A 13,042-nucleotide genomic window follows, 5' to 3' on the forward strand; every position below is an offset into this window, starting at 1 on the left:
TGGCCAATCTCCTTTTGCACTCAAAGCACTGAAGTCAATGGGAGCTTGGCCTTGTCTAAAGTCTGCAGAGTCAAGCCAAGCAACCATTAGTGGCAAAGGCATCATTTGGGTCTTGCTTCAGAAGAAGAGATAAAGCCTAGAGAATGAAGAGCACAGCAGGCAAGTGACAACAGCCAGAGGTCATGGGCTCAGGATAAGGCAAAAAACGAGAACAGATGTTCATCTCTGAGTAAGGGGCAGGGGTTATGTCCATAATGCCTTGAGTAATACATCTGTCTCTCTGGCCTGATTGCCAGCCCTGCTCTCATCTGTGCTGAAGTGGTCTCTGGCCTGTGGCCTCTGTGCAATGTGCCTAACATGCACAAAACCATGACATGCCCCATATGCAGTGAACACTCTACCTTTCCCCTTATTCCACTTCCTCCCCCAGGCAGTTCCTGAGTGTACTCCAACCTGTGCCTCTGCCTGGGTGAGCACTGGCTGCAGGCTAGGCTGACCAGGCTCAGAACTGACCAGCACAGCATCTATGAGATAACTCAGATAAAAGTTTGAGAGCACGATTTCAATCCAGCAATGTAAGCACAGATAAACCTACAAACACAAACATCTGAGTTGAGTATGCATTGCAAAATCAGTCTAGGACTCTTGACACGTATTCTCATAGCTCATGTAAATTTCATGTTATCACACAGATACAGTTATTTGTTAGCCATGCTAGGTAGTTTAAGGGTACCTTGGCTGTATCTATAGGGACTACCTTTATAAGTGTTAATCATGCTGTTGCTCTGCCCTGAAAAAGTTTGAGATCACACTATCTAGGCCTAAAGAAAATGTGGTTGCTTTCTTCTAAATGCATGCAGAGTTGGGTAATAGAAAATGTCAGGGAAAGAGAAGAATGGTTTTAGAAAAAAAAAAAAGAGATGGTTTGGAACCATTTTAAAACTGAATGCAAATTATCTTGAAATAAACTCAAATGAGAAATTAGAAGAGAGGTAAGATTGTGGAAAAGCTTATCCCTACTGATATTAGAGAAGAAAGGAGGAAAGGATGACAAAAGAATTACTTAGTTTTATACTAGAATTTAATGTGTTTATGAACAGAATATGACATTGTGATTGCTCATGGTAGCAGCATGGAACTAGGTTTAATGAGCAAGATGTCTCTTCAAAACTTGTACCTCTCCTATCAGGATACAGAGAAAAATAGATCCTTTTATATAGTTTAGCTTATCACTAGTGGGGCAATCCTGCAACACTTAACATGCTTGAGTATGCTTGCTAAATGTCCAGGGACTTCTCACATATGCAGAGGGTCTAGGACTATAGAAAAGCTAAAGTGTGCATACACCAGGGCTGCTCCTTTCACAGGAAAGAAAGGTCAAGTACAAGCCACACAAGATCCATGAGTGCAAACAAATACCCATCTGGATAACTAGGGCACCAGTACCCTGTCATCACCACACATTACATACTGTGTGTGTAATGGCACAGTCTATCAGGTTAAAGTAGACCTATTGAACGTAATTTCTACTGTGCGACTACCTAAAATCTTAAGAGGATTTCCCTGCTATTTCACATGCATACTTGTGTATGATGCAGTACTTACGAACACTATGGGGAAAAAAAAATTAAGTGCTTTTTCTCTTGTTTTGGAAAACAAGGCTTTGTTGTTTCAAGCATCCTGTGTTTCATTCCCCTTACTGTACTCAAACCTGCAGAGGACTGAATTTGCCCTTTACTCCTCCCCACTCCATTTAAAACCTGAGGCACTGAGAGGTTGAGCGCTGTATGCTCATCTTCCCCAAATGCAAACCAAAGGATTTGTTGTATGTTTTGCTACTAACAAAATCAGCAATTTCTGCAAACATAAACCCAAACTGTTCTGCAGGGAGAAAGCTTCGAATTTGAAGAGACAGGCTTTTGCACATGAGCTTGCACTGAACTTAAGCCCCCTCTAGGTTCATGTATATACAGGAGACAACTGGAAAGATGAATCAATAGTTGAACGGATGGATTATAATGTGCTTTATATGATATATAGAAAATATTCTCAGAGTGCAGGGATAGCCGGTAGCAATCATTCTCAGGGGTAGGCAACAGAGCATTGACTGATTTGTAAAGGTCAGACCCATCAAGGTTTTGGGTTGTGGGTTTTTTTTTTTTTTTTTTTTTTTTTTTGTTTTGTTTTTTTTTTTTTTTTATATCAAATACATTCCCATCTCAGGTCTTCTCATCTATTTGTGTACGTGTCTATGACACACATCTCACAAGGTAAGGAAGACAATGTTGGGAAACAATTAAGAGTCCACTACCTAGATAAGATTTGGGATAGAATCATTTCAGATGCAATGCATTACTAGTGAGTGTATTCCACAACAAGGCAAGGCAATGTGATTTTTTTCATCAAACTTTCTAACACATTTCCTCTCCCTTCTCTTTCATTAATCCAACATTTCATCAGCTTGCACTGCCCACACAAAAGTATGCTTAATGCGTAATCACACAGCAATTCATGCAACCACAACACAACTCTATTCTCAGGGGGTAGGTTTTCACTCTATGCCTTACAGCTGCAATGTACGAGTACAGAAGGAGGGGTGGTACAGTTAACTTACATTGAAGCAGCTTTCCTGATTCTGTAGCATTCACTAAAAAAATCCTGAGATGAGGACCTGAGTCCTGACTTTGTTTTTTAATTCAGATTGAGGAGATTGCTTTGGATTCACTCTTATGGCTATGTAGTTTAGATCACTGTAATTCAGTTATGTCACTCAGAATCAGGTACAGAGTGATTTACTTGAACTTTGCAATTATACACATAATTCAATTGTAGGTGATTTTCCTGGCCTTTCCAACTTTGACACTAATATACTTTGCATTTCCTTAAGGCCTTCAAATCACAGCAGATTTTGCTCAATGCTTTAAAAGTTATGACCCACTCCTGCAAAAACATCCAAAGCAGTTCCTTTACTCCCATCAATAGCTGCATTGATTTGAGAGGAATTACGTGACAGAACCCCCCAAAAGTGGCAAAATTAAATTCCTCTTAACATTTGGAGGGGAAATTTTGAACGCAAATGTTTTTTGTTGTTTTTTTTTTTTTTTTACACTGAAGATATGTAAACATATTTTCTGGAAATTTCAAGGCAATTAGCTGCTCATACCTCCAATTAACATTTGAGCTGTGCCATGACATCACCAAGAACTACATGGCATCTTTAGGAAGATGAGATTGTATCTGGGATAAGTTTTCTTTCCTGAGACATCTATATACATGCAGTAGTGCTCGGTAAGCATTTGCTAAAAACTACAAGCTCTGATTTAGAGGGCTGATGCCTAGCAAACACAATAGAACATGGCTGAGCAAGATATTTTGTTATTTACAATTCTATCCACATGATTCAGGCACATAAATTACTTGATGCTTGTTTGTTTGTTTAACATTAGCTCTTAGGTACTTTTTATAAAAAAAAATCAGATGCCTTCATGTTACATCATCTTCATTGCACAGAAGAGAAAGCTGAGCAAGAGGCAGTTGTAATGAAATATCCAAATTCATCCAGAAGGCCAGTGCAGGGCTTGAAGCAGGCCCTGTCAGAGACTAACAACACTGTACCAGACTAGCTCTTTGGAAACATGGGCAGTAGGCAACTTTTCCTCACAAAACTCTTTTTAACAAACTCCTTAATAAGCCCCTCTAATCTGTTCTTAAGTTTGGGTGGAAATACTATTATTAGACAGATAATCAGTTTTGTCACTTTTTGTGGTCTTATGGAACATAAATGCTCTAGAAACACTTTTTAACTCTTGAAGTTATTTCTTAAGCATAACAAGTAAAGCACCTCAAACACAGCTCTCTTTGACCTTGGATGTGATCTTCCTAACTATTACTGTCCTGTCAATGATCTTCAGTAGTGGCTGGAGAGCGGCCAGGTCGAGAGGGACCTGGGGGAACTGGTCGACGGTAGGCTGAACGTGAGCCTGCAGTGTGCCCAGGCAGCCAAGAGGGCCAATGGCATCTTGGTCTGCATCAGGAACAGTGTGGCCAGCAGGAGCAGGGAGGTCATTCTGCCCCTGTACACTGCACTGGTTAGGCCTCACCTTGAGTACTGTGTCCAGTTCTGGGCCCCTCAGTTTAGGAAGGATGTTGACTTGCTGGAACGAGTCCAGAGAAGGGCAACAAAGTTGGTGAGGGTTTTGGAAGACAAGCCCTATGAGGAGAGGCTGAGGGAGCTGGGGTTGCTTAGCCTGGAGAAGAGGAGACTCAGGGGGGGACCTTATTGCTCTCTACAACTACCTGAAGGGAGGTTGTAGACAGGCGGATGTTGGTCTCTTCTCACAGGCAACCAGTACCAGAACAAGAGGACACAGTCTCAGGCTGTGCCAGGGGAGGTTTAGGCTGGAGGTTAGGAAGAAGTTTTACACAGAGAGAGTGACTGGCCATTGGAATGGGCTGCCTGGCGAGGTGGTGGAGTCACCATCACCGGAGGTGTTCATGAGGAGACTTGATGGGGTGCTTGGTGCCATGGTTTAGTTGTTTAGGTGGGCTGGATTGGTTGATGGGCTGGCCGCGGTGATCTTGAAGGTCTCTTCCAACCTGGTCTATTCTATTCTATTCTATTCTATTCTATTCTATTCTATTCTATTCTATTCTATTCTATTCTATTCTATTCCATTCCATTCCATTCCATTCCATTCCATTCCATTCCATTCCATTCTATTCTCCTCTTCACTTTTTCTTCCAGTCTCAGCCCACATTTGAAGCTATTCAGTGTGTCCCCATCGTTTTGAATTCCTTTCACTTTCTTCTTTTTATCTCTGCATTTATCCATTCTCAAGCCTTGTAAAACCTCAGTCCTGGCTAGAAAATCAGATATGTTAATGAGTAATGAAAAAGTGAGTGAGACTAGAAAGGAGAGGGAAGTAGGAACACTGAGAGGAAGAAAGATGGAGACAGTGAGAAATCATCTGTCTCTAATTCCTCCTCTTCTATCCCAGGTGATCCTTCTATCTCCTCTAAATTAATATCAAAGCCAAAGGGAGTAGAAAAAAGGTTGGTGGGGGAGAAAATGACAACCTTAGGAAAAGAAAAATCATGATGCAGAAAAGCGTCTGTCCCCTGTCTAATTCCTGCAGTGGCCTGTACCTGATGGTGCTGAGAAAAATACAGCGGCAAGCTCTGACATTTCATTTCTGTGGAGAATTGAAAAAGGGCTTGCTGTAATTCATTGCTTCTTGTAACTCAAACCCTTTTTGACAGGAGTATCTGCGCTGTCTTTTAACAGTGGCACCACGGTGGCTGTAATTGGACATGAAAAATGATGTCGTGTTTCGACTTGCAGGGAGGATGAGTGTGAGGGTAGGTGGGGCAAGTGGCAAGTTGGTGTGAGAGGATGACATCTGGCTTTATTTGAATGGGTTGGTTTTAGGCAAAAGGAAGGAAAAACCAAAATGAAGATTGTGAAGTCTAACAAGTATGATCACATTGTCCAAGCTATGCAAAGATGATATTAAAAGTGTTTTTCAGAGATGAATGAGCCAGTGATCAAAGGAAAATGAGAATTGTGATGCATCAGAAGTTCTAACACCTCCATTAGCCCAAGTGTTTATGAACACTTGAAAAAGCCACACAACCCCTCTACCTGAAATGGGTCCAGTTCACAGTTGTAGTGGTACCCAGTGGCTATAGATCCCAGTAGAAACAGGAAATCTGAGACACAGGCTTTTTCTGAAGCAACACTGAAACACAGGTATTAATAAAACTCTGATTTCCCATCTCCTTGCCATCCCTTTGAAAACTGCATATGTCATATGTAACCAGAAACCGAAATTAAATTTTCTGGGTTTTACCTAATTCCCTTTGTGTCTCAGTGGTCCCCATCATATGTCTGTTTATGGCACTGAGGTTAAGTGAGGCACTTGAAAGTGTATTTATAGCCAAGTGGGAATAATGAAGAAGGATAAACATATCACCCTGATTTATAATGGTTTTTCTGACTGTTAGGCATACTTGTACTGTCATGTCAGGTCCTAAAGGATGGAGGGAATGTTAAAGAGAAGAAAACCTCTTCTTTTGTTTTGTTAACTAATGATAAAACACTATACTTCATTCACTGTAGCAGCCTAACAGGAATAACAGAGAATAAGGAACCATGATCATATTTCTAAGGAGATCACAAAAAACACCCATGGGCAGAGAAAAGAAGGACTCTTGCAAAAGACTGAAATGTAGCACATCCTAAAGGAAAGCCTAACAGAGTTCAACCAGGTCATCTCTCTGTTCAAACGCTGGATCAGCCTACCGAGGTTATTTTGCCATGTTGCCAAATGGCTTCTGAAGACATCTAGTGATAAAGATCAGTAAAATCTCACAGCCATGTCTGTTCCTGTGATCTCATGTGGTTACCCATGGTATTAATCAAGTTTTCTGATTGTCAAATCTTCTTTCTTCTTCTCCCAGGCAGCCAGTACCAGAACAAGAGGACACAGTCTCAGGCTGCGCCAGGGGAGGTTCAGGCTAGATGTTAGGAAAAAGTTCTATACAGAAAGAGTGATTGCACATTGGAATGGGCTGCCTGGGGAGGTGGTGGAGTCGCCATCACTGGAGGTTTTCAGGAGGAGACTTGATGGGGTGCTTGGTGCCGTGGGTTAGTTGTTTGGGTGGTGTTTGATTGGTTGATGGGTTGGACGCGGTGATCTTGAAGGTCTCTTCCAACCTGGTTTATTCTATGTATTCTATGTATTCTATGTATTCTTTCAGACTCTTATAGTCTGTCAAGACAGAAGAGCTACTAAAGATGTCCATATCAGTATTCCCCAAAATACTATTCAGAAGATTATAGAATCATAGAATCATAGAATGGTCTGGATTGGAAGGGACCTCCAAAGGTCATCTAATCCAACCCTGTCTGTAGGAAGCAGGGACATCCTCAACTAGATCAGGTTGCCCAGAGCCCTGTTGAGCCTCACCTTGAATATATCCAGGAATGGGGCCTCAAACTATCTCCATGGGCAACCATCCTTAAGGGTTAAAGAACAAATGCTATGAATCTTAAAATCTATAAAGCAGCATTTCTTGAAAGAATTATATATTTATGTATAAGTATTGATTTCTTTACATTAAATCCAGGACAATTTCCAGGTGGAGAATAAATAGAGAGCAAGAATATCTGAATTTCATTCTCCCCAAGAAAGCATTTCCCCAAACTGGGCAAAGATACATCTTTCTATCATTTTATTTTGACACTGAGGGAGTGATGGTTGTTCAGCCCAGAGAACAGAAGACTCTGGGAAGACCTAATTGTGCCCTTTCAGTACCTGAAGGGGGCTGGAAAGGGACTGTTTACAAAGGCATCTAGTGATAGGACAAGCAACAATGGTTTTAAATTAGAGAGTAGATTTAGGGTGGGCCTTAAGAGGGAGTTCTTTACTATGAGGTTAGTGGAACACTGGAACAGGTTGCTCAGGGACATAGTTGAGGCCCCATTCTTGGAGATATGCAAGGTCAGGCTCAGTGGAGCTCTGGGCAATCTGATCTAATGGAGGATGTCCCTGCTTACTGCAAGGGGGTTGGACTAGATGACCTTTGGAGGTTCCTTGCAACCCAAACTATTCTGTGATTCTTGCTTCGGGGGGGGGGGGGGGGGGGGGGGGGGGGGGAATCCACAGATGGAGAGAGGAAACTTAATTATTTTCCTCTCAGTGTTTCTCCCTATAATTGATGTGTTTCATGTCAAGAATATCTCAACTTGTATTACGGGTTCCATGCAGGCAGCACTTTCTCTTTGGTCTATAAAGAAATTGTCAAGTATATAAATAATATTGTAGATTAAATTACACTAGCCTTTTATTTATTAATTCCCCATTTTTCCCTTGACTGTTGGATGCTCATTCCCTACCTCTTTTTTACCTTTCTTGGTGATTGTCTTCTTTTTCTCATGCCCCAATCTTCAAAACAAGAAGCCAAATTCAACCACAAACAAATATCAGTCTTCTCTCATTTTTCCTGAAGGATATGATGATCTCCTCTGCCTTTTGCAAACTCACCACATCCAACTCAAGAACAAGCAGGAAGAAATCTGTCTGTATTTTCTAAAGGCTGGATCCAAAGCTTATTAGAGTTCAGTGGGGATTTTCATGGTCTTTAGCAGGCTTCAGATCAGTGTTATGTTGGTAGATTTATGAAGTGTTCTGCCCTGTAAGGTTGTGTCCATTTTGAACTGCAGACATTTGCCTCTCAGGGCTGTATGCAGCACACCTCCTGTAAATTCCTGGCTACTCTGACTATTTCTCAGAGACTATTCTCTGCTTGAGATGCAGGTTCTGGCTGTCTTGGAGTGAGCACCAGGTACCTCTATTTAGCCATTGTGTCTAGAAAAGGAACCCATAATGTATCACATTTGTGCAGCTGTCATCAGCTAACAGTTCTCAAGTCACATCTTGGTACATGAATGGTCACAACACCAACCTGCTGTAAATACAAACTAGTTGCAGCAGTTGTGCAGCTGCAGGAAGTTAAAGCACACTAAATGGGTAATTTGGCTTTGTGATTCTATGCGTGAGAACCAAGACGGAGTTCATCTCACCTAGCTCTAACTGAATAAGCTGTCTTTATGATTAGTGGAGAAGCACAGGCACTGCAGAAGATAATTCTTTCTTTTAATCTCAGACACCACGCTCAAGAGTGGCTTAAAATTACACTTTTTAGACATTGGATTTCTAAACATTGACATTGAGTCCATCATCAGTAAATTTGCTGACAACACCAAGCTGGGGGCAGGAGTTGATCTGCTGGAGGGTAGAGAGGCTCTGCAGAGGGACCTCGACAGGCTGGACAGATGGGCAGAGTCCAACGGCATGAGATTGAACACATCCAAGTGCCGGGTTCTGCACATTGGCCACAACAACCCCATGCAGAGCTACAAGCTGGGGTCAGAGTGGCTGGAGAGCAGTCAGGCTGAGAGGGACCTGGGGGTGCTGGTCGACGGTAGACTGAACATGAGCCTGCAGTGTGCCCAGGCAGCTAAGAGGGCCAATGGCATCCTGGCCTGCATCAGGAACAGTGTGGCCAGCAGGAGCAGGGAGGTCATTCTGCCCCTGTACACTGCACTGGTTAGGCCGCACCTCGAGTACTGTGTCCAGTTCTGGGCCCCTCAGTTTAGGAAGGATGTTGACTTGCTGGAACATGTCCAGAGAAGGGCAACAAAGTTGGTGAGGGGTTTGGAACATAAGCCCTACGAGGAGAGGCTGAGGGAGCTGGGGTTGCTTGGCCTGGAGAAGAGGAGACTCAGGGGGAACCTTATTGCTCTCTACAGCTACCTGAAGGGAGGTTGTAGACAGACGGATGTTGGTCTCTTCTCCCAGGTGGCCAGTACCAGAACAAGATGACACAGTCTCAGGCTGCGCCAGGGGAGGTTCAGGCTAGATGTTAGGAAAAAGTTCTATACAGAAAGAGTGATTGCCCATTGGAATGGGCTGCCTGGGGAGGTGGTGGAGTCGCCATCACTGGAGGTTTTCAGGAGAAGTCTTGATGGGGTGCTTGGTGCCGTGGGTTAGTTGTTTGGGTGGTGTTGGATTCATTGATGGGTTGGACGCGATGATCTTCCAACCTGGTGTATTCTATGTATTCTATGTATTCTATTCTATATGACATAAATTACCCTCCTCACCTGTGTGATGTCAGATCTTTAAATATCCATAACATCTAGCTGTTCACTCGTGGTTATATGAGCCCTATGACAAGATGTCTATCCTGCCAATGCTAAATATATCACCTCTAGCCCTGCTAGTATCTTGTAATATGTGAGTAACAGGTCTTTACAGTTGCAAACTCAGAGGCTAATACAAGGTTCATGCAGTACCACATTCTGTGTTGGTTTTTAGCACTTCAGCTTTCTGGGGTTGTTGGGTGATACAGGCATACAGGAGAGCAGAAATTGCTCAATAGTGCCTGAAGCACTGATCCTTCTCCTCCTAAGTGTGAGTCTAACTGTAATCAGTTTATGGCTAAATACAGTTTTCCTCTTGAGACAACAATGCAGCAGGATTGCTAGGCTCTCCATCATCTTAACCTACTTGTCAGCGAGCTTGATAACTTTTTATTACTAAATATGTCAGCAGAGCAATTAGAATAAATCTAAATGATTATGAACTACTTTCAAAAAAAGAAGGGAAATTAGGGGGGAAAAAAAAAAAAGTGAAAAAGAAAACTAACAGCCTTGCTGCCCAATTATGATTAGCCACAAATAAAAGAGGGACAGCATCACCTGAAGGCACTCTGTTACATTTATCGGCCATTTTATGGTCTGACTTTATTAAGAAGAAATATGTCTAGAGATTTCCATTACCTTCTGATCTCTTGCTTGTTGATATGCCTGTTTGAACTTGCACTTTCTTTGGCTGCCACATCCAAAAGATAATTTCATTCCACTCAGGGGCAGTCACACACAGAAAGACATTTTGAGTAGTCTGTCTGCATAGTGTATGGATTGCTTTAAGTGACATGGAGGAAGAGGTAGGGAGGGGCTTTCAGATTAAAAATTCAGCTGGTACTGATGCAATCTGCACTTCCAACTGTAAAAGAAGGGGGATGTCCTCACTCTTGTTCATCAGACAACCACATCATAGTAGACACTACCAATGGACTGAGTAGCTCTGGGAAAACCCTATTTGGAGCATGATGCAAGGTTTTTATACTTAACCTATATGCTATCATAAGAAAGGAAAAAGGTGTTTGAAAGAGTAAGACATTTTGACTTATATCCTACCCTCTCCCCATCACAAATAATCATAATAGCCAGCACTTCCACAGTATGTGGGCAAACCAGGTGAAAATCCTGTTCTTTAGGTATGAAATGGAGTCTACCATGGTAACACAACTATCCTACTGAGCTAAAAGTGGAGGAGGAATTCACTTTTCCATTTTCTTTTCATCATGCCACTCTTGAGAAATCCTTGCAATTAAAGTTTCACTGATCCTGATGCTCTGATAAAGAAATTCTGCTCTATCACAGAGGTGTTTCCATAGGAGACTATTAGATTTTTTTTAAAAGTTATGTTTAAAATTTCATGACCTGTGTGAAGTGAGTCAGATCTGTTTTCCAATGTGACTCAATGGAGCCCCTGTCAGATAAACAGGGTGACAGTAATTTACCTCAGACCAAGAAGCAGCTGGTGCTCAGTGGCTACTTCTTTGCTTACTAATTACATTTTTTCTTCCTTGTAGAGGAAATTCTGGTGCTAACTATGTTGCACAATGAAAACCAAAGCAAGCTTTTATATATGAATATTTAATTCCACCATTAATTATGTGTCTCTCTTTGTTCTTTCTTACAGATGAACAGACCGATCCAGGTGAAACCAGCGGACAGCGAAAGCCGAGGAGGTAGTTGACTGCATTGCTTTCAGCCACAGTGCTAACTATAATTGTTGTCTCTGGCTTCTCTCAGGCAATGTGCTGATCAATTAGTAATGTAATCACTGCCAAAGAAATTCCCTCTGCAACAAAGATTCTCTTTATTAAATCTCCTTTACTTCGTCTCACTTTCCTCATATTCAATTATTATTTGATTTTAAAAGGCAGGCAGGTGCCAGCAATTGCCTGGGAAACAAATAACTGCCTTGTTAAGAAGTGAAGCATCAGGCGCTGACTTAACAAAGTTTAACAGCAGTCATGGCAATGGAGGTTTTTCAGACCTGAGCCGTAGAGGTGTTTAATTTGATTAGGATAAAGCAAATAATGGGGGGAAAAAAAGTTTGGGTAAAGAAAATGAAGGGAAAAAAAATGTTTTCTCTGACCATGTTGTTTCTGCTTGGACTGAAACTACTCTACTTTTGGAAAAAGTGAATTATGAGGTAGTGGAGTTTTCTGCATCTGTATCAGCTTATCTTGATAAGCCTGTTGTGGAAACTGAAGACTTCTCTCAGTACTAGGGAGTTATTCAGGATTTGCACAGGTGTAGGTGGAATCAGGAGCTGATATTTTGCTTTTCCATCCTAGACAGTAGATTTGGAAGTCTTTGCTAAGTCCACTATATCACCATTGATAAGGTGTTTCCCGTTAAAGGCTTTCTACCAGAACTGATGGGGCAGCACTTTACCATACTCTTCTAATAGGAGCCCATTTGTTGGATCAAACACAGAGGTCTCTGAAAAAGCATGAAACAGACTATTTTGCTGGATCAATTATCACTCTGCTTTCTCCTCCCCCCCCCCCCCCCCCCCCCCTTTATATAGCCACATATACATAATTACATGGTGCCTCTCATCTCTATCCCTTTCCCTTTTGAGAAAAAAAAAAAAAAGAGATATTTTGGGCATATATGCAGTAAAAATACTAGCACTTTTGTTTCATATAAATGTGGGGGTAGATTTTGTCATTTAGTAATGATGTGACTCTGAGATGTGAAAATCTTTAATTTCTACCATAGACATAAACTCTTACTCACTTACAGGACAACAATTTTTGCGTTCACGCTAGTGGAAATCTCTAGCAACATATACTTAAAAGGAGTAAAATGCCTCAAAGACAAAAAGCATTGGAGTTTTGTTATTTTTTTGATTGAAAGCTTAGGATTCCAGAGGCTTTGACTACAATAAGGCTGAAACTTTTCAGTGACTCAAGTCATTGGAAGACTTTGTATGTAGCTTGTAGTTAAAGGGTTGGCGTTACAGAGTGGTGAAACCATCAGGTCAAGAAAGGCTCTGCAATGACGGGCTGTGGTGCTGTGTAATTGCAGGAGAAGAGCTTATTGCTGGCAAAATGCCAGAAAGATCAGGGATAAATGTTGCACTTTTAGAGCCCCCATAAAGTAAATTTGAGGAAACTTGGACAATGCTGGGCAGAAAGTATTTGATGGGCTCTGTGATGGCAAGTTCTACTACCAAGGGCCATGACACATTTCTAACCTGCAACAAAGGCATGTCACATCATACAGCATCGTCCAGTGTTTTTTAACAGAACCAGGTCAACTTATCCCCTTTTCCTTCCTACCTAACGAGCTGGCTCCATGTCTGAGTAGGATTGGGTAAGCCACGGGCAGTTG

The 13,042-nt window shown here is 41.8% G+C and overlaps 1 protein-coding gene across 11 annotated transcripts in view; it reads left to right on the top strand.

The window, feature by feature from the left end:
* Positions 1 to 13,042, top strand: part of CELF4 (CUGBP Elav-like family member 4) — an 813,218-nt gene that overhangs the window by 450,534 nt on the left and 349,642 nt on the right. For all 11 annotated transcript variants that reach the window (XM_054178999.1, XM_054179000.1, XM_054179002.1 and 8 more), the window contains exon 3: positions 11,334 to 11,382. In XM_054178999.1, coding sequence (XP_054034974.1) covers positions 11,334 to 11,382 — 49 coding nt within the window. The remainder of the gene's footprint in view (positions 1 to 11,333; positions 11,383 to 13,042) is intronic.

Source organism: Dryobates pubescens, chromosome Z (genome assembly GCF_014839835.1).
Source record: "Dryobates pubescens isolate bDryPub1 chromosome Z, bDryPub1.pri, whole genome shotgun sequence".
In the NCBI taxonomy this organism is placed as follows: domain Eukaryota; kingdom Metazoa; phylum Chordata; class Aves; order Piciformes; family Picidae; genus Dryobates; species Dryobates pubescens.